This window comes from Lampetra fluviatilis, chromosome 7, assembly GCF_964198595.1.
Source record: "Lampetra fluviatilis chromosome 7, kcLamFluv1.1, whole genome shotgun sequence".
NCBI lineage: Eukaryota > Metazoa > Chordata > Hyperoartia > Petromyzontiformes > Petromyzontidae > Lampetra > Lampetra fluviatilis.
The window spans coordinates 13,875,443-13,901,607 of NC_136281.1; the positions used below are offsets into that span (position 1 = coordinate 13,875,443).

General features: G+C 45.4%; 2 protein-coding genes across 4 annotated transcripts; one reads left to right on the plus strand and one right to left on the minus strand.

Moving 5' to 3' along the window:
- The first annotated feature begins 375 nt into the window (after window positions 1–375).
- MRPL28 (mitochondrial ribosomal protein L28) lies at window positions 376–6,201 on the plus strand. The gene is made up of 6 exons (XM_078858591.1): window positions 376–649; window positions 2,274–2,472; window positions 3,210–3,362; window positions 4,155–4,289; window positions 5,503–5,589; window positions 5,989–6,201. The coding sequence occupies exons 1-6, from the start codon at window positions 561–563 to the stop codon at window positions 6,094–6,096; spliced, it is 771 nt and encodes a 256-aa protein (XP_078714717.1). The 5' UTR covers window positions 376–560; the 3' UTR covers window positions 6,097–6,201.
- On the minus strand, window positions 6,161–25,980 carry AK7 (adenylate kinase 7). 3 transcript variants are annotated; one of them, XR_013637067.1, is made up of 19 exons: window positions 25,849–25,980; window positions 25,068–25,277; window positions 21,957–22,166; window positions 21,302–21,410; window positions 21,083–21,177; window positions 20,501–20,611; window positions 20,306–20,389; window positions 20,109–20,197; window positions 18,910–19,000; window positions 17,455–17,532; window positions 16,870–17,019; window positions 16,209–16,337; window positions 14,273–14,435; window positions 13,224–13,352; window positions 11,819–11,893; window positions 10,232–10,429; window positions 9,567–9,780; window positions 7,834–7,992; window positions 6,161–6,989 (listed from the first exon to the last, which is right to left on the minus strand). XR_013637067.1 is itself a non-coding variant. In XM_078858589.1 (19 exons), the coding sequence occupies exons 2-19, from the start codon at window positions 25,152–25,154 to the stop codon at window positions 6,951–6,953; spliced, it is 2,214 nt and encodes a 737-aa protein (XP_078714715.1). In that variant the 5' UTR covers window positions 25,155–25,277; window positions 25,849–25,980; the 3' UTR covers window positions 6,161–6,950. The 3 variants fall into 3 exon arrangements, 2 of the variants coding, with proteins under 2 accessions (XP_078714715.1, XP_078714716.1); XM_078858589.1 differs by having other exon boundaries at window positions 9,563–9,780; XM_078858590.1 differs by lacking the exon at window positions 25,849–25,980 and having other exon boundaries at window positions 9,563–9,780; window positions 25,085–25,225.
- Window positions 25,981–26,165: the final 185 nt, after the last annotated feature.

Genomic DNA, 26,165 nt, shown 5'->3' on the forward strand with positions numbered 1-26,165 from the left:
GTCGTGTTTACTGCATAGCGCGACGATTATTGCAATGCTGGTTCCACGTGGTTTGGGAACCTAAGAAACGCCACCAGCCCCCCCCCCTCGGGGTCACCTTCAGCTGAGTGGCAGCGGCAACTCGATGCGCCCACAAACTGATCACTCGCAGCGATCGACAATCCTTGGGATCGAGATCTCTCGCAACGGCTCCAGCAGTCCCGATTTACGCTCGATGCTAAATTACTAAAAACACAGTCGCGCGCTTACGAATTCACCTCGCTGGAGAATACCCCCCAAAGAAAAAGAAAAGACGACATTCGTCGATGCGTTTTCACGTTGTCGACTGCGGAGATAGATGACCGGGAGGGTTTGTCGGGAGCGGTGAACCGTCTTGGTGCGCATCGTGTCGCCTGGAGTGGGCACGACCCACGCAGTGACCGCGGTCAGAGCGACTCCGTCAGCCGATTAATCGATCACCAAAAAGCATCCACCGACATCGGCGCTGTTACTCTCTTAACATCGCCTTCAATCGATTGTTATCAACGTCGCGGCGAGGGTGCGTGGAGGCGAAAGGCGCCATGCCGCTGCACAAGTACCCGCCCAAGATGTGGGAGGCGTTGAAGCTGCAGCAGGGGGTCTACTCGCGCCTGCCCCAACACTACCGCGAGTAGGCGGCGATTCACGCGTGTCACCCTGCGCCCCGACCTACACACACCTCCATCTCACCAACACAGCATCACCACCTCGTTACCCTGCCCCTACCTACGCACACCACCACCATGTTACCCTGTCCCTACCTACACACACCTCCATCTCACGAACACAGCATCACCACCGTTACCCTGCCCCTACCTACGCACACCACCATCTCACGAACACAGCATCACCACCTCGTTACCCTGCCCCTACCTACGCACACCACCACCATGTTACCCTGTCCCTACCTACACACACCTCCATCTCACGAACACAGCATCACCACCGTTACCCTGCCCCTACCTACGCACACCACCATGTTACCCTGTCCCTACCTACACACACCTCCATCTCACGAACACAGCATCACCACCGTTACCCTGCCCCTACCTACGCACACCACCACCATGTTACCCTGTCCCTACCTACACACACCTCCACCACCACCACGTTACCCTGCCCCGACCTACACATACCACCACCACGTGACCCTGCCCCTACCTACACACACCACCACAATGTTACCCTGTCCCTACCTACACACCCCTCCACCACCACGTTACGCTGCCCCTACCTACACACACCTCCATCTCACCAACACAGCATCACCACCTCGTTACCCTGTCCCTACTTACACACACCTCCACCACCACCACCACGTGACCCTGCCCCTATCTACACACACCTCCACCTCACGAACACAGCACCACAACCACCACCATGATGAGGGAGGTGGGGGGCTCCCTCGGTCGTCACTTGAGGAGGGTGAGGGAAGGAGAGGCGCTATTCGAGCATAAATACTTCACCACGCCACAAAATGGGACCCTTTTTGTTGTTTTGTTGTCGTTGTCACTTATGAAAGCGTGTAAACATTTCACCGCGCCGGTCCGCGCCGGTCTGCTGAAGGCGGGGAGCGTTAGGCGCTCCAAGCGCGGCGGCAATAGTAGTACAGTACAACAGTCTGTTTTGACATAATAGAGGTTTTTTTGGGGGTTAGATCGCGTAAATATATAAATGTGTCGTTAAACCCTCTACCACCCGACACGGCCAACTAGTAAGGGTTGTCACGTAAACAGAACGTGGCCAATTCGTCACTAGTGTGTATAGTAGTGCAGTGTATAGTAGTGTGTAGTGTATAGTAGTGGAGTGTATAGTGTAGTGTATAGTGTAGTATACTAGTACAGGACTAACCGGTGTGTTGGAGAGCCAAGCCACAACATTTACAATCTGAGTACGACGTTTCGCCAGTAATTACAACCAGCTTCATCAGGCGACAGACAGATTTGTGTGCACACTTTCCCCCCTCAAACATCCCCTGATAGACAGTGATTGTGACAGACAGTGGTTAGTGACAGACACACACAGTGGTAGTCATAGGCAGTGGTTAGTGACAGACACACAGTAGTTAGTGACAGACACACACAGTGGTAGTGGTAGACAGTGGTTAGTGATAGACAGACACACACAGTGGTTAGTGACAGACACACACAGTGGTTGTGATACACAGTGGTTAGTGGTAGACAGACACACACAGTGATGAGTGATCGAGACGGTGCGAGACGTCGATTAACTCCATGGCGCATCTTCTCCTGCAGCTCCATGGTGCCCCGAGAACCGACCCCGGTGCACTTTGTGCCGGGCGAGGACGGCTGGAAGTCGTGCTCACGTACGGGCAGGCGGTGGCGCATCCAGCGCAACCCGGCCATCCCCGTCTACTATCCGCGCGAGTCGCAGAACGGCCTCTGGGGTGGCGAGGGCTGGCTCTACGGTTTCACCTACGCCAACAACGAGAAGGTTGGCCCTCTGCGAGCCCACGGACCTTACGCCGGCTGTTTAGCCATGGTGGCGAGATGTTAACTTCCTCGCCTCGTATGCAGGAAGTCGCGGAGTTGATCCCGACCCCTGACGCCCGCTCTATATTTTGAGTTTAGGTGAACTCTACCCGTGGTCGCGTGGATTTTTTTTCCGGGTCCTCTGGGTTTTTCCCTCCACATTTAGAAGCACGCTTTTATAGAGTGTTTGGCTGTTTGACATTTATATATATTTACATTTCCACGTGATAAGCCATTTTGTTGAGCTATCATTTGTGGCCAGGTCGCTTCTGCAAAAGAGCTGTATAGCTCAGTGGGCCTCGCCTGGTAAAATACAAAAAATAACAATTTCGTTGTAGTTTAATAGTGTTTTTATTCTGTGTGGTACCGCCTTAAGCGAGCCATCACACAGCTCAATGTAACCATGTGGAGACGGTAGAAACCAAAGGCAAAAGTGCAACCCTACAATTGCTTACTCCACTCTGGTTACAAAGGAGACAAGCAAATGTGTGAAGGAAAGTATCTCGAGCGTAGGCAACAAATGTGTGCTGTTGTTACACCAACCATAGCCACAGTGGAGATCTCATCACACTTTGCAAACAAACAATAAAATGCCTCTCATCGCACTGAGGCGCGTACGGGGCCTCGCGTGAGAACCCGCAGCACCATCGTGATGAACCCCCCCATGGAGCCGGGCTGTGTTGTCCCTCGTCCCTTCAGCTCTCCCGGAAGCTGCGCAGGCTGTGGAAACCCCAGCTGTTCAAGCGGGATCTGTACAGCGAGATCCTGGACCACACCTTCAGCGTCACCGTCACCATGAGGACTCTGGACCTAATTGACAATGCCTACGGATTTGACTTTTACATCCTCAAGGTGAATCTTCAGTCCCTCCTCGAACGCCCCACCACGAACCCACCACATTTTAAAACAGAGATTTTTAGACCGGACGATACGGGTATAGAAGTGTTAATCGTGTGACCCAGAAGGCGCAGTTTTTCGTTTTCCCTTTTAACCTGGCCACCTCTGATGTAAATACCCACGTGGTATGGATGTGAATTAACTAATACAATGTGTAGGTTGGATTTTTGATTTGTTATAATACATATTTTGGAAAGGTGCTCTTGAGTTTGCGAGTGAGTAGAGTGAGTGTCATTACCGCCAGTGTGACCAGTAAGGGGAAATGACACGCAAGCTGGGATTTAATTCCTGAGAGATGTTTCTGAGAGCTCAGCCCTGTTGAACTGCCAGTTACTCCTTTCATCAGTCCAGAACTCTCAGTTAAAATGTACTTCGTTTATAGGGCATAAACCTGCATTAGATGTTCCATCAGCAGTTATGCCAGCTGTTCAACTCGTGCATGAACTTAAGTTAATTTAACTTACAACTGCATTATTAGTAATATGTATATTTCACTACATTTACATAAAATCATTGATTCAATCCCATAAATACCCACAGCACAAGGAATAACAATACCTGCCTAAGGCATATTGACATGTGATAACCTGCTGAATATCAGTGTCCAATTTACCTATAGCAGGCAGCAGTACGCATCATTGCGACTCCAATATAAACAAGGGGACAGAAACATCCTGAACTATTGCCGGATGCAGAATCGTGCTTTGTGAGCAGCACTGAATGTTCTGCTGCAATTGTTTACAACAGACCCCAAAGGAGGACCTCAACTCCAAGTTTGGCATGGAGCTGAAGAGGACCTTGCTGCTGCGTCTGGCTCGCAAAGACACGCAGCTCTACCCCGATGATCCCGTCAAGAGGGAGTTCGTCTACGACAAGTACAAGGTAGCTGACCAGCAAGGAACTAATAAAGTCACCTCTCGATTACCCACGGTCATGGGTAGGAAGGGGTGGCCAGAATAAAATACAAGCAGACAATGCAAAACAGATGTAAACTAGGATATGACAAAAATATATTTATTGTTTATCTTCGTAAAAGACAAAGAATGTGTTGTCTGTTTTCGTTGCTTCTGTAAGTAATCCATTTACCTGCCGACATGTATGCACTCACATGGGCAATGAATCACTGACTCGATGAATGAGAAGCCGCTAATAATGAAAGAAACGCGCGTGAACATATAATTTCTCCGTAAGCACGGTTTAGCCGCAATACAGAGAATCCACCCATATATAATGAACCGTAATAATAATTTCGATTTAAAGCTTTCGTGACTGCAGGGATTCATCTTCTTGGTTCTTTCGGTAAAGTCACGTAGAAGGGAAGTAATAGAATAATAAAAATAAAACATAATAAAATAATTCTCACGACATTTTGGCCACAACACAAGCAGCCGTCAGACTCTGTCGCCTCGACGGACCTGGTTTTCACCTGAGGACGGCTGCTTGCGTTTTGGCCAAAACGTCGTGAGAATTATTTTATTATGTTTTATTTTTATTATTCTATTACTTCCCTTCTACGTGACTTTACCGAAAGAACCAAGAAGATGTAATAATAATGCCCTTAATTCAGCAAAGCCTCACTTTATTCCCAAGACTTTTTTAGGGGAGTCCTGCATTATGATTTTTGGTTAGATTCAATGAATGGGTGTGTGGCAAAATTGGAGGAAAACAGAACACGGATAGATTCCGCAGCTACAAGGCGTAACACTCAAAAGCTCCACGCAGATGGATTCAAACCACTTGCTGCACCAGCCATCTGCTTGCCGTGTTGCAGCCAGCACCGTTGTGTTCACGCTTGCAAAGTATTGCATCAAGAAAGGCAGTTGACATAGTATATACTCTTAGGTTTTTTCGGTAAAGTCATGTAGGTAAAAAAATAAAATAATAATGAATGAAAATAACTCAATGAAATCAATAGTTTGATTCGAGAATTTAATTGAGTTATTTTCAACTATTATTATTTTTACCTACGTGACTTTACCGAAACAACCTAAGAGTATGAATCCTTGCAGTCACAAAAGCTTCAAATCTAGAATTGACATAGTATATATTTTTTGTGACTTGAGCAGCATCTCTGACTGTTGTGCTTTTTGTACAGGAGTTTGTGATTCCAGAAGCGGAGGCAGAATGGGTTGGCCTTTCCCTGGTGGAGGCTGTTGAAAAGCAAAGACAACTAGAAAAGAAGGTATGACAGTGACTGCTACGGTACAGTTGCAAGGTTGATTTTTATTTTGTGTACCAATCACATAAAGATGTGTAGGCATGTAACGACGCTTTGATTCATCGATTCAAATCAATGTTTACACTTGCGATACATTGAAAACTGTGTACGAGATCATGTTTAGCAAATGATATACTGTTACAAAAAGGGAAAAAAACTGCAAACGAGATATAAAACAAATTGAATCCTATTTGAGATGACAATCACACGAATCTCACCGATTCTCGAATCAAACTATTATTCGTGAAAATTCATCATTCCACTCGATGGTGAATGGTTGCATGCCTACTATTGTACAGGGAAAGTGGTTTAAGTGGTGCGTTAGAAACGATGAGGTGTTGACACCGAGGCGTCTTCTTGCAGGACGTTGAGCCGCTGTTTAAAGTCTACGTGAGAGACCTGGTGGAGAAGGTGACCGCTATGCAACTGCAGGAGCCCGCCGTGGTCGTCAAGAATGAGCGGCGCAGTTAACTTGCAGCTTCTGAGTTGGAGCGTTGTTTCTCAAACCCCAGTCCTCGCTGGCCCGCAGGATGCATTTTTATTTTTTTCTTAACAACCGTTGCGAGCGTGCGTTAGCGTGCAACGTGCCGTGGATTATTTTTTGCACATGAAGTTGGAAGATTGGTAGATGTGGAATGGTGCACTGTGGGTGTCTCACGGGGGCTGGAGTTGGAGAAACGCTGAGTGAGAGGGCTAAAATGTTTCACCGGTGATCCTAAATCCAACTCAGGCCACCCACGTGCAGTATGATGCTGTATCATGTACACATTATCATTCCATACAGTTTATTGACCAATAAGTTGAACATTAGAACTTGGTCAACTTGAAATATGGGGTTTTTGAGATCTGGATTAAGAACCACTGCTGAAATAATCTATCAAATGAGCTTTGGGCAGCAGAATGGTCAACATGGAATGTCTCGGTGATTTGCCAGAGTGTTGTTAACAGAGATGTCAACACGTTTTCACCAAAACACAAACAAGAAACATCAAACACAAGAATTACACCACTTGTGTTTGTTTATCCGTCGTCATAACGATTGTTGAACAAACATTATGCACTCTGCCAAACACATTTTTTTTATTAAAACATGTATTTAAGTTAACCTTTGTCACACAAAAACATATATTTGTGCAGGCTCTCAATTAAAATGCTTCTTACACTTGAGAACTTGTGTTTTGTGTTATGTTCCCGTCTTAAAAATATTTATATTGTGACAACTGTATAACAGTGGTGTTCTTTTTTTAATGTTAAATGTAATTCGCATGGATGGCTTGCGTTTAAAGGGCTCTCTGGACCGTTCTGTGAGGGTGGATCAGCTTGACTTAGTCAACCTGAGGATTGTTCTTGAATATATACTCCGCCTGCAACAGACACACCACGCCAATGCAAATGCACTGATCAAACAATAGGTTCCACAATTTCTCGCAGTACAGTACTGCATCTTAAGAAACTAAGTTTAAAAGCTATTTTCTAATTGAGACCTGCAGAGTATCTGCCCAGTGTACAGTGAAGTTGTAGAATAGTTTTTTTTATGAATACCAATGTCAAATTGTGGTTATTAAAGCAAATGAATGCCTGTTACCCAGAAAAGCCTCAAGATCGTTTTTTAGGATGTTAGACCAATGTGTGTTATGAATACTGGAGGGAACTGGAGTAAGCTGATAAAAAAAACACACACAAGGTGCTAACACTCAACGTTCCAAATGGATTTAAGAATCCATTCCCAGCCACCTCGTAGCCAACCCTACAACACCCGGTATTCCCAGACAGCCAGATTGAACTAAGTCAGAGTGCTGACTTAGTTCAATCTGGCTGAGCGTCCAGATCTGAGGAGACATTCAGGGTGATTTGGTCAAGGGCAATATGATTTCTTAAGAGTAAATTACGCGGATGTGAAACTTGGGTCCGACGTGCTCGGAAACTTAAGCCAATCCCAATGGCACTGAAGTAGCATATGGACATGTTCAGCCTGTTTGAAGAAAACATTATTTTGCTGCACCGCCCACAATGCCTATAACACCTGTTTCGTGTGTACGGTGGTCACCCATCCAAGCATCCAAGCTCAAACCCTGCTTAGCTTCCAAAAGCTTTACGGGATTTTGGCGCATTCAGTGTGATGTCGTGGATGGAAATGCGTTATCTGAAGTGGAAACTCGGGTGTGCATGCTAGTAAAACAAGCCAATCCAAAGGGCACCAGCACTGACCAGGAAATCGACGGGGTCTGGGGGTCGCACGGAGCAGCACTCGATGAGCCCCGTGGTGAGCGTGGGCATCACGTGTGCGAGCAGATACTCGCGCAAGGGGACCGTCTCGCGGGCCAGGAGCTCCTGCTCCTGCTGCCTCTCTGCCTCCAGCTTGGCTTGCTGCCAACGCACACGGGTCATCGAGCCCTTAAAGCGCTGCACATGTGGTGAATGGTGACGGTGCAGCGCTGAAGTCTCCTGCTCGCTTAACTGTCGGTGGAAGGAGCTCCACGAGAGGGAGCTTTCGAGAGCCCCTCTACAAGGGATATTGCCCTGCTCTTCCACGTTGACCAGACGTCTTGGAAGTGGTGGGAGTGTCCACACTTTACACGCGACCTGCCGATTAACTGCCGTACCCATTCCTACTGTTCGGTGGACAGGGTTTCTAAGCAACTTGTCAATCGTTTTAACTGAGAACAAACCGGTGACCCCTGGATTGTAAGTCCAGTGTGTTAGCCATTACACCACGGCAGCGTCCCATGTGGTGAACGAATCTTGTTAAATCTTGTTAAATATATGAATCTTGTTAAATATATGTATGTTGAACGCAACTGCACTTGGATTCAGTATCAATTCTATGACCGTTAATAGGGCAGCTCTAAACGGAGGGGGTCCATGTTTATAACCTTAATGTAAAGCTCAGTAAGCGGGGGACTTCAAGAGCATACCTTTGATGATCAGGTGTTAACTGAGTAACTGTTGAGGAATATGGATGATCGGCCGTGATGACCTACATAACTCGAAGTCAAGTACCTCTCCAGCCTCCACATTGGGGGGGCACATGGTGCTTAGAGATGTGTACTGCTGCTAATTAAGGGGGACGTATGCCCCCCCCCAAGGACGCCTGTGGTATCACTGCTTGACTTCAACATTTGGCCAAGTTCATCTTGTGTAGGTATATAGTGTCAGTGAAGCCCACTCACCCTTTCTTCTCCGAGTGCTTCGACAGTGGTTGTACTCAAGGTTTCAACAGACAGTCTTGACAAGAGGTACCTGGCACAAACCCCGAGTGGAGGTTTGGTCCCAAAGCCCCTTGCCTCCTGAATGTTCTGCATTCAGCCTTGGAATCAAACCTCCATTTGCGGTTTGTCCCAGAAAGATCTTGTAAACATTGTCCGTTGAAACCTGCTGCGAATACAACCAAGCTTGGCGGAAGTGGCATACACAAGCACATTACACTTAAACATGATGGCCGTGTCAAAGCCCAACTGCCACATGAAGTTGTTTTCAGAGACCTTTTCAAGATGTGAATTTTGCAATAAAATGTAATATACAAATCCAAAAATAATAAACAAGTATTTGCAGGGGGATCATAGAAAACAAATCATAAATGCAGATCGTTTATTACATGAGGTTAATCACAAACTCCGGTCGTCCTCGCAGCGGCGTTACTGCATCGCGCGCTTTCAGATGCGCTTCTGCGGCCGTTTAGAAAGCTCTTCTTTCCGATATTAGGAAACCACTGGAGCTGTGCACTTTTAAATCATCTAAATTTAAAACCGATTTCTTTAGAACTGCTATTTGTGTTTGAGTTTGTTGTTCTTCCCCCGCACCTCCGATTAGCACGGTTGCCAATGCACGGTGCGAAAAGAAGATCAACGTGCATACGGGTCCGTTGTTAACAGTGGAGGCTGGTCCACTACGCAGCGGCCGACGCGAGCGAGGTGCTACTCGGAGGGAGAGTACCGACCCACTCGTTGAGCTTGCGTTCCCTCTCGGCCGCCTCCACCGCCTCGTGTCTCTCCCACTCGGCCCACTTCTCGGCCTCCTGCCTCATCCTCTCCTCCGCCGCACGCCGGAAGATTTCTTCCCTCTCCTCGGCCGTCAGGCCGTAGTTACGCGGCTCGCCCATCCGTTTGAGCAGCTGGTGTGCCAGCAGCAGGAATTCAGCATCTTCCTTGGTTACATCTGCAAAGTAAGGATAATATTAAACAATGTGTGTCGTTTTCACTGGCTATGCATCAGCCTCAGTAACACATGTGCAGTGATAAGCATTGTGCTGTACCATGAGTCCCACGCACTACAGGGAGAAGCACCACATACAGTAAAACCTCTGAAGCCAGACTCGAGTAAACCATAGTTTAGAATAAGCCAAAATAAAAAATAAACATTTTTTTTAACATCTTCGACTGGTATAAAAATGTAGTGAGATGGCAGAAGACAGATGCAGACAATATAGAGGCGTGAGTGATCAAGTCTTTTTACGTTAATGAGCGTGATAAATGTGCCTACATTTGATGCAGCCATATTATCTATGATGACCCTAATATTTCGCTTGGCTGGTGCAGTTGCACCGCCTGCACACGTGACAGACAGTCCACCGCGTATCGATGCGACGGCGACAACGCAGCGGGCCCACCATAGTGTGCGACGGCGACGCTCTGCTCTTCAAAGTAGTTGAGCATGGTCTCGTCGACGGTGTTGTGCGCGCGGAAAGCGGCCAGCCGCCGCAGAGTGGACTCCTCAGTGTAGTGAGTGCCGGCCACCACGGCCTCGGGCAGGTTCATCACGCGGTCACGCAGGAAATCGTCCGGGGCCTCCAGGGAAACCACCAAGTCTGCACCACCCCCACAGCCGTGGCAAAAACCCGGATCTCAGCACAACGACGGTCTAATTAGGACAATCCTGAAGATTCACCGTCACATTCTCAGAGATTCCGAAAGCACGGAAGGTTGACGAGAAAGAGGCCAGGAGACAGAAAGAGGAAACTTCTGCTGGGCGATTTGAAGCACGGTGTACGAGGTAGGAGGAATGTCTATTTTGCTTGCTCGGGTCAGCGAGTTTCACTCACCATGCAGCCATTACACAATAATGAAGAAAATCATGCACATGCATGGTTCCGTAACGCTTTCTGATGTCTGTTTTGTCATCAGAAGCATAATATTCAACTAGCCGCGTGAAATGACGTCACACAGAATGACGTCACGAGAGGAGAAGCGCCCGCATGGTGTGTGACATCCTCGTGCTTGACCAAGTCGGCGGTGGACTTTTTTCTGCCTCGTCCTTCACAGCTACAAAACTTAACACGACGAATAAAACGTGTTGGATCATCATAGGATTTAAGATGACCCCATGTTTAGCAGACACACGGACAGACAGAGGGATGGAGCGAATGTATGTTCGCATTCAACCTTAGTTGAAAAGAGTTGCAATAGTTCTGGCCTTTGAAAAAACAAGTGCATGCGGAGGATGCTGGGAATTTGACGGAAGGATAGGGTGAGCGAACTTTAAAGCTCTTAAGGGAACCTGGCGAGGAAGTGTTGTGCATGTAATTAAGAAAAAAGCGATTGCAATGAGTGGGACACACCAATATAAAAATGATGGAGGGTTGATAATCAGGACAAGCATTGCAGTGGCAAGCTGGCCGGTGAGGAAACTGTAAGAGTGGCCCTTAAAGGTCAGATGTCAACTATAGAAGAATGTTGGCATCCAGAGATTGTCCATGATGACTTCTTGACCTTGATCCCAAGTACAATACAGCCGAACTAAAATATACTGAAACTGAAATGGTCAGAACCAAACTATCAATGCAATATTCATGGTAATGTTTTAAACGTCGATTTGATTTTAGGTGCTGAAGTACTTTTGTCCTGAGCTTCAATAAATGTGGTTCACATTCAGGGGGCTGATATTAAGAGAAGTGATGCCCCCACCTTCCCTTCCCCCTCTTATTATCTGAAATGTGCCAATGCATCAGGGGGAGTATTATGCCTTGGATGGCATTGTATGTGCTCTGTATGTAAACATTTACATTAAAATGAATATCAAAAATATTGTGCTGAAATTATTTTTTAATGAGTTCATGATATTTCCATAGATAATCATAATAAGGATTTGCCACTTGGCAGTGTGCATTGTCATGAGAGCAGCATGCAAGGCGAGTTGATTCAATTCGGCGCTATCTGTCCATCGCATGTGGTGTCGAAATAAGCGCACGTTGCAACACCTGGTATGATGCTCTTGTCGTAGTAGTTTTCTTTGCCCGATATTGCGTCTTCCTCCTCCTCAGCATCGTCTTCCCCTGTTGCAAGCAGAAGAAGGGAAAACTCTTGGTGAATTTACTTAACGGCGTACAATAATTCCCCAAACATTATGCGCATGAAGCATAACGTTTCCTCTGTTGTGCCACACGCTTGGCAGGTCCGCATCTGGGGAGTGAAATCTCGATGGGGTTGAGAACGCTTGATTCCATGCCCAACTTTAAAACACGAGATGTGTTTATTCAAGACGTTTTGGAGTCAAACCTGATGTGGTATCAGCATTTACAATTTGGTCACAGCAACCTGGGTTTTTTACTATTTATATTTTTGTTTCTTACCAACGAAAGGATTAGATTTTTTCGTTTGGTCAATTCCACAGGGGTGTTTGATCAATTGAATTTCAGTGTTTTGTTTTGGGTGGGGAACAAGAGAACAAAAGAATGTGGAGGAAGCCCATGCATCGGAGGGGGTAACACTCAAACCTCTACACAGACAGATTCAAGAATTCATTACTATACTGTCACATGTTGGCCACCTTGACGACCAAGCCTATAGCGCTGCGTATCACCAGGCAGTCTCCCATCCAAGTATGTAGCAGGCTCAAGCCTGCTTTGCTTCTGAGATTCGAAGAGGTCTGGTACACTCAGGATGGTTTGGTTGTACGCTACGTTTACACATGTTTCATTTGTATTTTATTTTATTTCAGTTCATCTCAATTTGCCATTCGGTGTCTTGGCGTTTGCACGCCGATGCCTATTTTGTCAACTGCACTTAACCACGATGACGGTGACAATGAAACGCGGGAGACAGATGCCTCCCACGGATTTTCTTGCCTTAACAAACTACTTTAACTGAATGGCCCCATCTCGTTAGTAACAATAACATGTCATTTATTTTTATATTGCGCCGTTCATTGAAAGATCGCACAGCGCTATACGCGTGACATTTTCAACACTCCATGAAAAAAAATCTAAATCAAAAGAGCTATGCAAGACAATATCGTGAGGATAAACACATGAAGTCAAATATACAATGGAAAAAACAAACATCAAGGCAAAGGCGAAAAAAAAGGGGAGAGCAGGTGGAAGGGGCAGCAGACTGCCAGCGCCTTGCACCAACACAACCTTTTCGATCTTCTTGGTTCTTTCGGTAAAGTCACGTAGAAGGGAAGTAATAAAATAATAAAAATATAACATAATAAAAGTATTTTATTATATGATTTTATTATATTATTTTATTATGTTATATTTTTATTATTTTATTACTTCCCTTCTACGTGACTTTACCGAAAGAACCAAGAAGATGAATCCCTGCAGTCACGAAAGCTTTAAATCGAAACCTTTTCGATGTTCTGATATTCAAACGCCGTACCAGTGAACAGCTCCTTGGCCTGGGCGTAGGTTTTGGGAAAACCGTCCAAAATGAACCCTTGATTCTGGCACGACATGGAGCGCAGCTTCTCCTTGAAGAACCTCACCAAGTACGTGTCCTCAAGCCGACCTGTTGGGATCAAACACATTAGGGGCCGTCCATAAATGACGTCACGCACCTAGGAGGGAGGGGGTCAGACATTTGTGACGCTGTGTGACGAGGTGGGGGGGGGGTTGAGAAATGTGACGTCACATCAAAATGCGCAACTTTAAATCAATATAGACAACACGTTCAACTTAATTAAATAGACTTTTAATCAATGTTTTATCCTACAACATCAGAGCGCAGCGCCACATTAAATACGCACTACAATGACAATAGCTTAAAGCGATTTGAAGTACGTTTTATTTTCAAAATGAGAAATCCCACCACACATTTAAGGAGATAAGACTCAAAGCTCTGCTCAGATTAATTCAATCCACTTGCTGTACTGACATCTCCTGGCCACCTCGTAACCCAAGTGGGTTTGGGAGGTTTATAAATGTGTGTGATCAACCCACCCTGGACGAAAGAATTTCCCGATTGAACAAGCTTGTCGCCTGTTTAGAGTCCTGAACCAGGGGTAAATAAATTCCACATTCGCCTGGCAGATATGCGAAGAGCAACCATTACTGACACCCCACAAAGCACTCCTGATTTTATTGACTGAGGAAGGAGGTTCGAGCCAACCCTCAACTGCTCATCTGGTATATTCTGCAGAACAGGAATTACAGCACGGGAAAAAAAGAATCTGACACTGACAGAATTTAATATAAGCATCATTTGGGCTTTTACATGGGAAGTCGATGAATTACATAAAAAGCCCATTCCACTGCTGTGGTGATGTTAACATTACGTTTTATATTTCCATTACCATGGTATCATATTTTGCATATATGTGAATGTATAATATGAGAACTACAAAAATGTGTATTTAGTTTATGATTGTCTGTAACAGGATCCATATTTGAATGCTCCACAAACCCTGTATGACATTTATTCTTTTTTACCATTGTTTTGTTCCAAGCTTTCTTTCACAGCTTCCAGCAGCTCCTGTGCATCCTGAGCTGATTCCCCCTCTTCCTCTGCTTCCCCTCCTCCTTCCTCTTCCTCCTCCGTCTCTCTGTGTTCCTCCTCTTCACCCTCCTTCTGTGCCCGAGCTGCTATCCTCTCCTGTAACCAGAGTGAAGTATCCCTGCATGTCAACTTAAACAATTGTATTTAACCAGGAAAGGTCCACTGAGCTATATAGCCCTTCTTCAGAAGCGACCTGGCCTCAAATCATAGCTCAATGAAGTGGCTTATCGCGTGCAAATTTACAGCAGCCAAATACTCTAAACGCATCTTTCTAAATGTCGGGGGGGGGGGGGGTGAGCCGGAGGACCCAGAGAAAAATCCATGCAACCCACGGGGAGAACATGCAAACTCCAAATATACAGGTGTCAGGGGTCAGGGGTCAGGATCGAACCCACAACATCCTGTATACCAGGCAAGGTAGTTAACTTCTCGCCACCGTGGCGCCCCGTGTTACAGCCTCACTGACACATTCTACCCACTGAGACATTCACTCATTTCCAGGAGCCAAAGAGCTCGAGAATAAACGCGAATTGCTCTCCTCCGAGTTGGCGGCGAATTCGAGCTCGAGGCAGAAATATCTGGGTTAATTTCGCTTCGCAGGCTGACATGAAATTCCTATATCAGATCCAGGCCAAGCGGAAATACATCACCAAACACGTAACATTCAAAAACATTGTGGGACAACATGAACATTTGATTTTACATTTAATTCAACGTTTAACTCTGCCAGCAACGTGGTCTTGACCTTTAATTCACAAGCATTTCTGAGAAAATCTTACTTGGAAGTATTTCTGGGAAAGGCCTGTCAAACTCGCGTGATAAATTGAGTAGCTCGGAGAATAATGGAAAACGCCACACTTTTAACCGACAGTTGTCCTTCAACTCGAGTTCTGGCCAAATCGAGTGCCCTCAAATCGACTCGAGTTGGCTGTTTGTGGAAACTAGGCATTAGAAGCACATGGATCGCTCCTGACAATAATGCAGCAGAATTATTCAACATGCCTAATGCCACCATTGAGACCCGGGAGGTCAAAAACAGTCCAGAGTTTACCTGCTTGAACAATTCTTGCTCCACATTTTTTTTTACAGAAAATCATTGGACTGAAAATGTATATGTATTATTTCTAAATGTTACTCATTATCCTCCAAGACAGTAAAACATTTTTTTAATACACAAGGGTCCCTTGAACTAAAATGTATTATTTAAAATAACATTTTAGTCCATCAGCCTCTGGGCTTTATAGAGCAATGTTTTCCAGCAGCATTTGTTTATGTAGAAAACCCTGGAGTGAGGCCTGTTGTACAAATGCTGCTGTGTTGCCTTGGTGTTTTACAGACAAGAGTGCCCTTCACCACCAACGTGGGACCCATTGTAAGATCACATACATGTACGGCCCGATTTGTGAATCCACTGCTGGATGAGGGCCTCCCCCCGCTCTACTTGACCATGCTGCCTGTCAAATTTATAAATGGGTCAGCTCGCTGGGCATCTCGCATAAGCAATGCAATCTACTGGCCCACGCCAGTAGATGGGACTCTAGCGAGCCCCTCTCGAGGGTACTTTGGCCTACTCCCCTACACAGGCTAGAACTTGGAAGAGGTGGTAGTACAGTACCTTACTTACCCTACCACGTGTGACTTGCTGATCGACTTACTGTGGCGTGTCCATCTTTTCCGCTGGGTAGACAAGAGAGAAACCTGGCCATTGCTTCAAGTGCCACGTTAGGAGACCAAAGCGGCAGCCTCTGGATTGTCAGTGTGCCCACCGAGCCGAGCGTGTTAATCGGCACATCACGGCAGCGTCCTGCTTCGCAGGTAAAGCCACGCAAATCACAAATCCAACAGGCAGCTCTGCACCACGCTGCTCACCAGCCTCTCGATGGCCCCATCTACGACGTCCTTGGCCTTGATGTGGTGCAGCCTGTAGTGCTTGCAGAGTTTCTCCACCAGGGAGGTCTTCCCCACGGCAGGCGGGCCAAGCACGCAGGCACGCATGGGCTGTGAGCGCAAACAACACCCGCGAGGGATGCGCACGCGCTGGGTTGTTTTGACGGGGGGTGAAACTCGGAGCCTGGCTATCTCATTATTCAAGTAATTGATTACTATAGAAATTATTCGTATGATCATTTACAAATGGATAGCAACAAAATAATTCCCAAAATAGTAAATAGATTATTACACGCATTATTTAACGCACTTAAAACAAACTTAAACGTCTATTTTTATAAATTAAACTATGATTTGATTCATGCATATGATGTTCACATTTCCCCGGACGCTTGAGATTAACCACAGATCGAGTTGCTCCAAATGGGTTAGGCAACAAGTACTCTTGCTCATTATTTTACATTGTGCTTGCAAAGATGGTTAAACATCATCCAAATTTCCAAAAAAATGCTTGAAAGAATCAGTTAAAACTGTAATTCGACTTTCGAGAAAAATTCAACGCTTCAGTGGGATTCTTTAAAGCGCACGAAACGAGTGCAGAGCGTTCGCACGAGCGCGCTCAAGGGGAGCAAAAGGTTCTCACCAGCAGACCTCGTGTCTCCTTGTACTCCCTGACGATGGTGGCGATGTTCTCCACCAGGCCACCCTCAGCAACCCAGTGGATGTTCATGCCCCCGCGCAAGAACTGCGCATCGAATCGCAGATTCACGAGCAGGTGGTCGTAATCCGATTGCTGCCACGGCACAAGGGGGAGTCGCTCAGTCTTCCACGCTTGGGAGGCGCATTCAAGTAAACCACTCACTCGTTTATGCAATGTAGTTGGAAACCCGCTGAGATTCACAGACCCACTGCTACCCCAACACGCAGACCTCTTCATGATTTTTTTTTAAAGTGGGGCACGTAACATTCCGTGATATTGCAAATGATAGATTTGGATAACCAGCACTGCAGCTGTTAAGCCAAATTATAGCTTTAAAACTATTGTTTCTCTCTCGTAATCTTTACATTGCTTACATTAGCTTTTAAATGACTCCTAAATCATTGAAATTATTGCAGAGGTCTAGGAAGAGTTATTTCTCTGAACACACACACATATATACAGATCAACTGCTTACTATATGCAGCTGTGTTATACCAGGATAGGTATGCAAGACAGAGATGACATTACCACGAGGTCTCTTGACAGGAGTGCTTCTTCCTTGGGCACTTTTATGGTTTTACCCGGTCCCAAGTGTTTGCTGATGGCCTGTAAAATGCAAAGTTCATGACAAATTCTAGTTACGGGAATTTCAACTTGGATTGGAGTGAAAGTAAATTATTATATCAACAGTTCTTTCACGTAAAGATATCAAACATTATACTCGTAAAATATGCAGTTTCACGATTTGAGAGTGCATGTGACCCTTAGGTTATTATCAACCCCTACATGTATGAATATGGATGAACATGCATGCGCTCACGTGGATTCTATACCGCTTTTCCAACACGCTCCTTGGAAGCGTTTAATTAGCAATGATAACATTACTTTTTGAGCCGCACAATTGGATGACATCACACGTAATGATGTCATGGAGAGACATGAAGGCAACGCGCATGGCCTGTAATGTCATAACCTAATTTTTTGCCCAGTTTTTTTTTATCACCATGTTTTTGCCAACTCTTTGATAAACGTTGCCAGTTTCATTATAGGTTATTCCCCTAATAGCAACACAAATTTTACAAGTAATTTTATATTTTGGATTATCTTAACGAGAGTAATCGTGACACTCCTTTCTCCCCGCTACAGACATGGACAGAGTTCGTGCATTACCTCTTTTAACTTCAATTATAAAGCATTAAAAATTATACCCTGACACGTTAACAAGCCAATAACATAACAAGACAGCATTTTGATTTAAAGCTTTCGTGACTGCAGGGATTCATATTCTTGGTTCTTTCGGTAAAGTCACGTAGAAAGGAAATAATAAAATTATAAAAAATAATAAATATTTCTATTATTTTATTATTTTCCTTCTACGTGACTTTATCGAAAAAACCAAGAATAAGACAGCATTTATTATACACAAAATAGGGCAAAGGCATTCACAGAAGTCAATTAAACAACTTTTTTTTATTAATCCTGTGCTGACGAGATGACACTACGCGGTAACAGCCCCGTTGCTGCCACCTCCAGACATTCGGTGAGATTTCGAGTGCGAGACTTTTTACAAAACACACACCACGTGACACATCCCACGCTGAACCTTCCATAAATCCCGATGAGGGTTGTTCGCCGAATCCGCGAACACAGTGGTGCTGGGCGAACGAAGTTCTGGAACTGACTGACCGCTGGAAGAATGCGGCTGCCAATCCCACGGGTGCTGTACTGTCATGCATGAGTTCATAAACTACAGTCCATGAAATCCAATTCAATATTTAACTCAGCAAGACGTGGAAACAACTCGTTAAGACAAACACACGAACGTGGTCTACTTCGCAAGAGTGACATTGGTTACATAATAAGAATAAGGATTGCAAGATTAATGAAACTAAACTAATAGCATAATCAAATTAAAAGGTAAGAGAACATGGATTAAATACCCTATGTTTTACTAAAATACAACCCTTAATGTCAAGCAAATACCTTGACGATCTCCTCCAGTGTGTGCTTTGAGCTGTCTGTAGCAAGCAAGTAGTGCACCTTTGGTTTTCTGTCCAATATATTCTGCACCACACTGTTTGAAAGAGACAGACATATTGAAATGTTATGAGCAATTCACCATGAATGCGTAAGCATATGCTCTTCATGCACAGCCCAATTGTCAATCCACTGCTGGATGAATGCTTCCCCACTGCTGTGCGCGTCACGTGGGTTTTCTGACCATACTTCACCGTGCTGGTCAGGGCGGGTTGATGAAGGCGAGGAGCATAGATGCCGGAACATAGTACAGTACAACAATAGATTTTGCTGCACTGCCCTCTGCTGATGATGCAGCTGTACGAAAGCCTACAGCAGCTGTTTTATGCCCAGTAGTTGCGGATCCAAATACTATCCAGGCTCAACCATACTTAGCCTGAGAGATATATAAAAAAAATAATTTTATCGGTGCATTCCTGGTGAACTGGTGTATTTGTACATATAGTTGGAGCCCAGTCTAACAAAAGTGGACTAGTATTACCAAGAATTATGGTGGCATTGCAAAACAATTTAAAGTTTGCCTTTGTCTGTTGAGCGTTTATTTATTTTCATCTAATGTGTACAGTTTTGTTCACTTCATTTGCGTGAATTATAATGAATGGCTTCCCACACGCACAATTCAATGCATGAATCACTAGCGCAATAATCAATATGGATCGATGATTTGATAGGTAAATAATTGGCCCGCAATTTAGCATGAAAGGAAAAGATGCAGCTCTGCAATTGCTTGCTCGCGCTCCTGCTGGCGGAAGGGCTTCCACGAGAGGGAGTTCTAGACAGCCACTCGCGAGGGTTTGTTGGCCTGCTCGACTGGACATCTGTGACTACTGGACATCTGTGAAAAATAGCTTTGTAACTCATTAGATTCCTGCGGGATAAATCAATATTCTGACTCTTCCACAGTAGGCATCTTGGAAAAGGTTGGAGTACCCACACTTCATCCCACCACATGCAACCTGCCCAGCTCATGCAACCTGCCCATTTATACTGCTACGTGGATACAGTCAGGGAGGTTTAAGAAAACTGCAACATTGTTTGACCTGCCGCGCCAGGAAATCAAACCGACGGCCTCTGGATTGCAAGTCCGGCGCGATAACCATTTCACCATGGCAGCATCCAGTACTGCAATAAACAACGTCTCTTACCCTGCAACGTCTTTAACGTGGATAGTTGGGACAATGTTGCTTCCGGGTCCGTATATCGGCAGGGCAGACAATTCTCCAAGCCACGCTGTCTGCAACCAACAACAACTCTGCGCTGTTAAGGCTCACTTTGCAAACGAGCCGCATTACACAACCGTGGCAGTCTATGTTATCTTCTGTTACCAGCAAAACAAAGTTACCTTGAAGAAGTGATGAAAAACACTCTCTCCCATTCCATACACGAGACCAGATGCCAGCACAAAGGTGGAGAACGTGGTTTTATTCTGGAAAGCAAGCAGAATCACACGCTGAAGTGGTAAATATATTGTTTGTGAATCTGTTGTTTTGTTTCACACCATGTATTAAATACTGTACTCGTGTTATGCAGCACTAACCGTTTTTCCCAGCTTGATGACAAGTCTCTCTACATCTATCTCCTGTGTAAAGTTGGGATGGGGCTTCCTCCTCCGGTAATCTTCCTCCGTGAAGTCCAGCTCTGGATCATCCTGGGACCAACACGTTAACACTGTAGTGTACGTGCCAAATATAAAACTCCTCATTAAGTCGCGGAGAGTGTGTGTACAAGTGTTGCCCATTTGCCTACGACCCATTCGCCCTGAATACACACGCGATTTGTTTAGATCGCAGAAACTACGCGAGATTTATCCAATGGATTGAGTCTCTATCTTTCTGGCACTTTGTGCGTTATTCCCTCGTATGAATTGAAAACTCATTCTAGATTGATTGAAAACTAATTTCTTTAGAACTGCTCTTTGTGTTTGTTTTATTTCCCCCCGCACCTCCGATCAGTACGATTGGCTATGTACGGTGCAAAAGAAGTTAAACATATGAATGGGTTTTTTTCCAGGTACCCTGGTGTTCTACAAAATGGCAAACATTATACCAATTAAAAACTCTTCTGAAAGAGACTAAGACTTTCCTGAGTAAATAAACGACAATCAGTATTTTGCACTCACAGGGTCCAGAGGTCTGGTGCGTGCCCATGTCATTATCGTAGACAACAGAACAAACATCTTGGGATTTTCAAAGCTTTTCAACTTCTCATGAATCTCTGTGAAACAACATTTTAAAAAAAAACGTTAACCCAAACTCAAAAGCCAATGTTTTTTTCCCATATTTTCAGCGATAACATCTGCTTATGGCCCAGCGGTAAATCCAATTGTGGCAGTTCTGACCGGTGACCGCCCAGGAGGCTTCCTCTGTCTGATCGGCATCCTCCGTGATGTTGTAAACAACGATGTCACACTCCATCAGGTGGCCAAGCAGGTCTTCGCGTGACGAAGGCTGTGAAAAGTATAAGCGGAAAACTCAAATGAACAGAATAAATAAATAAAAACACTTCGATCTGTCTATCCAAAGAATAAATCACGTGCATAAAAGGGGTAATAATTGTTATTCTTATACACGGACTAGGCCTATTGTTTTCTGACTTTTCACTAACCTTGTGATGTGTCATCCTTCACCTGCAATTTAGATGTCTGCTTGCCAGCAGTATATTTGACATTCATGTTATTTTGCTACAAAATAATCCAATGTTAGTAAACATATGAGAGTATGTTACATTGCCAAAGTATCATAAATCTTCAGTCCATCAGCCAATAACGCTTTCGAACCAATGTTATCGAGCAACATTTGGTTTAAGCAGGCAAACCTCTGGGATTGGTTGACTTTCTGGGTCTCATCAGCAGAGCCAGGTTTGCTACACAAATTCTGCTGGGTTACTAGACGTTATTGGAAAGAGCACTTCCCCTACAGAATGAATGTAATTGATCACTTGTGACCAAGGTGGTAAATTGTGCATTTGGCTGGATTCTTGACTGCTGCGAATACCTTCACGATTTGCTGCACAAAATCAGGCTCCGGGCTTTCTGGTTGTCCAAGGGTGCCCACAACCTGGTAAGTCATCTTTACACGAGCTGCCTTCGATGGGCCCTGTCCAGATCCTTCCCCATCCATCTCATCATGCGCCTCCTCTTCTTCGTCCTCTTCCATCCCTTCCATGCTTTCCAAGGATGCTCCGACCACACAGCCCGACAAATGCTATGAGCAAAAATGGACAATGATTGCCAATGTTTTGGTCATGCACACACACACACCTTTTCTCGCACAATCCACACACAATGGAGCATCTGGTCAAAAATAAATGAATTATTAATATTCCCACTTGATGCAACGCTTAACAAGAAACAAAATACCTCCTACGAGGGATGTTTTGGGCAACATGCCCGGCTAATATATAAATCCCATAGGCCCATTCTAATCCACTGCCAAGCATTAAGTATTATCCACGGTATGCGCCCCAGCTTTTAATATAATTATCCTATACACATGTGCCAGCCTTCACTCTATCTCCCAGTCCTCCCTTGGTTTACATCATCTCACAGGACATCTTCTAGATTTGGTCTCTTTTACAAGACATATAAAACCTGTTTTCCACTATTTCGGTTTTCGCAAAGTAACATTGAGGGCTTGTAATTTGTCAAAATTTCTTGAAAGTGCTCCGTTACATCTTTAAAAAAATATCTTTAGGGACAGGTCACAATATTTCTTGTCTGGCCTCTCACTCTGCCCCAACTTCTCAAATTACTCCACTACTCAATGTCCATAATTATCGCTTATGCGCGAATCACCCCACATGTGCCTGACCTCCATTGGCATTGGCTCATTTCACGAGCACGTAAACCTAAGTTTCACATTCGTATATTCCACCAGTGATATCTTGTTACCTGCGTCCAAATTATGCTGAATGTGTCCGACCTCATTAGATCTCAGAAGCTGCTAAGCAGCATTGACCCTGGATACTGCTTGGATGGGAGATTGCCTGGGAGTATGAGATTGACTATATATGGTGTGAAAGAAGTTCAAAATACATACATATAGGAGATGGCAGAACAGTAAGAGATTCTTAAATACATATTTGCAGAGCTTGCACTGTTACACTCTTGCTACCATGGGTTTTATCTGAGTACTCTGATTTCCTCCAATGAAGGCAAACACTTGTTAATGGAATCAGCTAAACATCCCAAATGTCCTTGCTATAATGTTAAACTGCATCCGGTGATGGTTTAAAAAAAAACAACGTTGAGGAAGACAGATGGGCTGGAAAGAGCTTGAGCCATGGATCTGCCCATGGTTAGAGAACTCAAGTGAGAAACATCCCAATGCAGGAACCTTCTGCAAATGCGTCTTGAGAATCAGCAAGGCTTTCCTGGGTAAAAAACAAAGGTCATTGATATTCTTATTATCATCTTTGCACGTTCGGCAAGTGCCCTTTCCACTGAGCCCCCCGACTAATTGTAGGCTCCAGTTTTCGGCGACTCGTGGCACAAGTCTAACATGTATCTACGTTTCCATGACACCTCCATGGAACGCTGAAGTTGATGAATTGTGCCTCGCTTTTCACAGTGAGAATTCACAGCCTCGGGAGCATTCGTTTCACTGCTAATATCCCAGGAGCCACATTTGTGCTCTAAGGCCGGGTTTGTGCATCACAACTCAACGGCTGCACAGCACGACACTAGAGAAAAGCCACGTTTGCTGGCGTGTTCTCCTTGGGGGGGAAGGGGTTATTGCTGTGCCCCTTATTAACGTCGGTGCAATTCAACGCTTTTGAACACACTTGAGTGATCTATGACCCTGCCATGTACTGCGGCTCATTGTGGTGGGAACGCTCGTGCAACACTGCTCATGCGACTTTTAGACAGACGTCTTCCCTTTGCACGGGCGATGGAGATAATGAATCCCAGACTGCATGTCCTTGCTGTATTTCTAGATGCAATTTTAGGAGAAACTGAGCATCATCTAAAGCCAGGGCCTCTAAGTGATTAAGTCATCCATCCACTCGCGCATGCAAGCATTCATTTCAAAATACATTCATCAGTCATTAAGTCCTAATGCAAACACATGGCTGTCACTAGCCACATAATGAATCAACCCACCCCAGCGAAATGATGAATTTGACACCATTCAGGGCCATGTCACGTTTGTAATACATACTTTGTACTGTCTCGAAAACGCGATGTAAATTGTTTGCACTGCCCCTTGTTGCTGTAACTACTTACAGTATTTGTACTGTCTCCTATTTACTCACCCAAAAAGTCAAACCCACCCCACTCACCCAGCCCAACTCACCCAGAAAGTCAAACCCACCCCACTCACCCAGCCCAACTCAACCAAAAAGTCAAACCCACCCCGCTCACCCAGCCCAACTCACCCAACAAGTCAAATCCACCCCACTCACCCAGCCGTACTCACCCAACAAGCCAAACCCACCCCACTCACCCAGCCCAACTCACCCAGAAAGTCAAACCCACCCCACTTACCCAGCCCAACTCACCCAATAAGTCAATCCCACCCCACTCACCCAGCTCAACTCACCCAACAAGGCAAACCCACCCCACTCACCCAGCCCAACTCACCCAACAAGGCAAACCCACCCCACTCACCCAGCCCAACTCACCCAACAAGGCAAACCCACCCCACTCACCCAGCCCAACTCACCCAACAAGACAAACCCACCCCGCTCACCCAGCCCAACTTACCCAAAAAGTCAAACCCACCCCACTCACCCAGCCCAACTCACCCACAAAGTCTAAACCCACCCCACTCACCCAGCCCAACTCACCCAAAAAAGCTAAACCCACCCCACTCACCCAGCCCAACTCACCCAACAAGGCAAACCCACCCCACTCACCCAGCCCAACTCACCGAACAAGGCAAACCCACCCCACTCACCCAGCCCAACTCACCCAACAAGTCAAACCCACCCCACTCACCCAGCCCAACTCACCCAAAAAAGCTAAACCCACCCCACTCACCCAGCCCAACTCACCCAACAAGTCAATCCCACCCCACTCACCCAGCCCAACTCACCCAAAAAAGCTAAACCCACCCCACTCACCCAGCCCAACTCACCCAACAAGTCAATCCCACCCCACTCACCCGCGCGAGGCTCCTACCCAGGAACGAGTCGACGCGGTTGATGAAGACGCGGCGGGCCCTGGGAGCCGGGTTCGCCTCCTCCTCCATGGTACCGGCCTCTTCTCTCGCTCTCTCTGTTGTCAACGTTGCCGTGGCAACATCGCGCGTGGTCGTGGCACTTTCACAGAGTGCACCCCAATGGGCGAGCTGAGCAGCGATTGGCTGCCGAGGCTGAGCGCGTTTACAAAGTGCACACGAGATCACAATGTTTATTTAGACTCGAGGAGGAATCCGATAAGCTATAAAGTTATTTTTCACAGATGTCCAGTTGGGGCACGTCAGAATGTTACAACAATACAAAAACACGATAGGGGTGCGAAATATAATAAAAGTAAACAAATAACTTTTAAAAAATTGCAAATAAAACTGTATTGCCACGCCTACTCGCGCGTGATTGGCTGACAGGGTGAACGCGTTCGCAGCGTGTACCCAATATTAACGTGGTTGGCACAAATGCAAATACTGTAAACAATTCGAGATATCGAACAAGATATTACTCATATTCTTGGTTCTTTCGTTAAAGTCACGTAGAAGGGAAATAATAAAATAATATAAATATATATAATAATAATAATAAAATATAAATATATATTATTTTATTATTTCCCTTCTACGTGACTTTAGCGAAAGAACCAAGAATATGAATCCCTGCAGTCACGAAAGCTTTAAATCAAAAGATATGACTCGGTTCGATTTCCAACTCGGGTCCCTTCCTGTGTAGTAGTTTTGTATTTTGACCCACCGTTCTGCATGGGTGTCATCCGGGTTCTCCGGTTTGCTCCCACAGCAAACAACAAAAAGCTGTTACTGGTCAAACCATCCCAATGCTGAATAATTGCCTGCAAATAACTCACTTTGTATTACACATAACAACACCACTCTCTCTCTCTCTTGCGACAACTTGGCAGGGCCCTCCTGAAAAGAGCCTTGAGACTGAGTGGGGCTTCATTTCGTAAACAAGCGTCATCACATTTTTTTTTGCTGAAAACAGCAGAAAATGTAAACCGAGGTCAGTTTTTGAAAGCACAACGGCAGCAAAATGCTGAAATATGGAGACGA

Excerpts from the sequence above, each read along its gene's own strand:
- MRPL28 (XM_078858591.1), top strand. The coding sequence starts at position 561 with ATGCCGCTGCACAAGTACCCGCCCAAGATGTGGGAGGCGTTGAAGCTG. Across the intron at positions 650-2,273 it reads CTGCCCCAACACTACCGCGA|CTCCATGGTGCCCCGAGAAC; the intron begins GTAGGCGGCGAT and ends CTTCTCCTGCAG. Across the intron at positions 4,290-5,502 it reads TCGTCTACGACAAGTACAAG|GAGTTTGTGATTCCAGAAGC; the intron begins GTAGCTGACCAG and ends CTTTTTGTACAG.
- AK7 (XM_078858589.1), bottom strand. The coding sequence starts at position 25,154 with ATGGAGGAGGAGGCGAACCCGGCTCCCAGGGCCCGCCGCGTCTTCATC. Across the intron at positions 14,436-16,208 it reads ATGGGGCCATCGAGAGGCTG|GAGAGGATAGCAGCTCGGGC; the intron begins GTGAGCAGCGTG and ends CTCTGGTTACAG. Across the intron at positions 10,430-11,818 it reads CGACAAGAGCATCATACCAG|ACTTGGTGGTTTCCCTGGAG; the intron begins GTGTTGCAACGT and ends GGGGTGGTGCAG.